The 1,742-nt window shown below is 38.1% G+C and overlaps 1 protein-coding gene across 1 annotated transcript; it reads right to left on the bottom strand.

The window, feature by feature from the left end:
• Positions 1-378: 378 nt before the first annotated feature.
• On the bottom strand, positions 379-1,728 carry LOC111381252 (cytokinin dehydrogenase 1-like; the record flags this gene model as incomplete). The annotated part of the gene is made up of 3 exons (XM_023005007.1): positions 379-1,005; positions 1,090-1,352; positions 1,438-1,728. Coding segments are annotated over 3 exons (894 nt in total), but the record flags the coding sequence as incomplete, so codon positions are not given.
• Between the last annotated feature and the right edge of the window lie 14 nt (positions 1,729-1,742).

Here is a 1,742-nt window from a genome sequence, read left to right as displayed (position 1 = left end):
AGAGAATATGTAATTTCAATTTCTTAGTTTAGACTTAAACATTTATTTTTAGTACTTGTGTGCTTGCGCCACTTGGAGGCATTCTGTTTAAGTTCCAATTGTAAAGTCATCGTCAATAAAACACCCCTTTTGGGACTTGTTTCAAGAGATTTGTTCCTTACACAATCGTCTGATCCCTTTTTAATTGTTAGCGACTATCCGTGCGAAATAGTTATATAAATCTTTCAAACAACTTGTACGTGATTTCTTGGCAGTTTCTCGTCCATGATTGGAAACAACAGTGCTGCGGAACTTGTTATTTTGAGAAATTAAATGATTCTTTTACTCGGATATATTTTCCTTGTTTTTTTCATATAAAGAGTCAAATGCAGACAGGGACACAGGGTAGCGGGAATGCTCGCTTGGTGCACAAAAGGAGAAACCACGAACGACATTTTATGGGTAACTTAGCATCAACTCTTGCTTGGGTATGATATTCTTCATATTCCGATCATCATGTCGCAAGTGCACTTTTCTCTGTACATTTTGGCGAAATTCTCGAACTAGCAACAACATGTATGTTGCTACATTACTAAGCCACAGGTACAAAATTTCCAAATTTACTAACTCTTAAGAGGTCTTATTAAAAATTTATGTGCCTCGAGTCTCGATATACTAAATGCTTTTTATCTTTGAGGTCCTTCTTGTCTGAAGGCCTTTGCTTTCTGGAAAATATTTTGACCTGGAGCTAGGATTGCCAGAGGGTCGTATCTAGATTTTCGCTGAGAAAAGACTTCCCATTGAGTGCCAAAGTGAGCTTTCCACTCTTTCTGAGTGCTATAATGGGCCAAGTATTGTTTCACCCCAAGACGGGACGCTTCACAAAAGCGTAGAATTCTTCTGTTTCGTGTTAAAATATGTTCTAACCCATCTTTTCCTGTAGACGATGGGGTTGCAGAAGATAGAAATGCCACTAGGTAGAAAACATCCTCGTCCGGTGTAACCATAGAAGTCCTATTTCTCCATCTATGATACAACATGTTGAAACAAAAAATTACGTAACATATAGGAAAACAGATGTTCTTTGCTGTAAGAAGATTGGAGTGGTACCTCGATTTGTTAACTGGGTAAATGAGTACAGGACCGTTGCTGGTATCTGCAAGAATATTTCCGAAGACTTCTTGAGCAAACTCGTGAATCCCGCTTCTAGGGATAAGAAGATTTAACCAGGGGTGAGGAACCTCCCATAACCCTTTTTCCCGGAGTTTTATTTCAGAGACGTGCACTCTATCCAGGAAATCTACATAAGAGACTTCTGATAGAAAGAGTGTGCACTGAATGTAATTCAGTTCTGATAAGAGGGTGTCAATGATCTGTGTATGAGAAACATAGATGAAAAAAAATAAGCGCCTGCACCGTTCTCGAAATGATCCAAAGGAAGATTGTTAAATTTCCCACCTGATTAACAAGATCAGATTTGCCTGGATCAAAGTATTTGGCAACTTCCAGGCAGTATAGAATTCTTCCTTCTGAATTGAATTGGCTGGCTTGAAGAGGATCTTTGGCGTTGAATGAGGATCTCCAATTGTTCAATAATCCGGTTCGATTTATTATGACAAACCCCTCTATATAATCAAAAGACATTTCTGAACATATTAGATGCTCCTGGTCCTTGGAAAATATAGAGAAGTCTGTATACAGAACTCTGATCCATTTGACCTGTGAGAAGACATATCTTTTGTTATCATTTTGATTTTTTTTTT

This window comes from Olea europaea, unplaced genomic scaffold (assembly GCF_002742605.1).
Source record: "Olea europaea var. sylvestris unplaced genomic scaffold, O_europaea_v1 scaffold22718, whole genome shotgun sequence".
NCBI lineage: Eukaryota > Viridiplantae > Streptophyta > Magnoliopsida > Lamiales > Oleaceae > Olea > Olea europaea.
The sequence above is the reverse complement of the archived record's forward strand: the minus strand, read 5'-3'. Positions and strand labels throughout refer to the sequence as shown.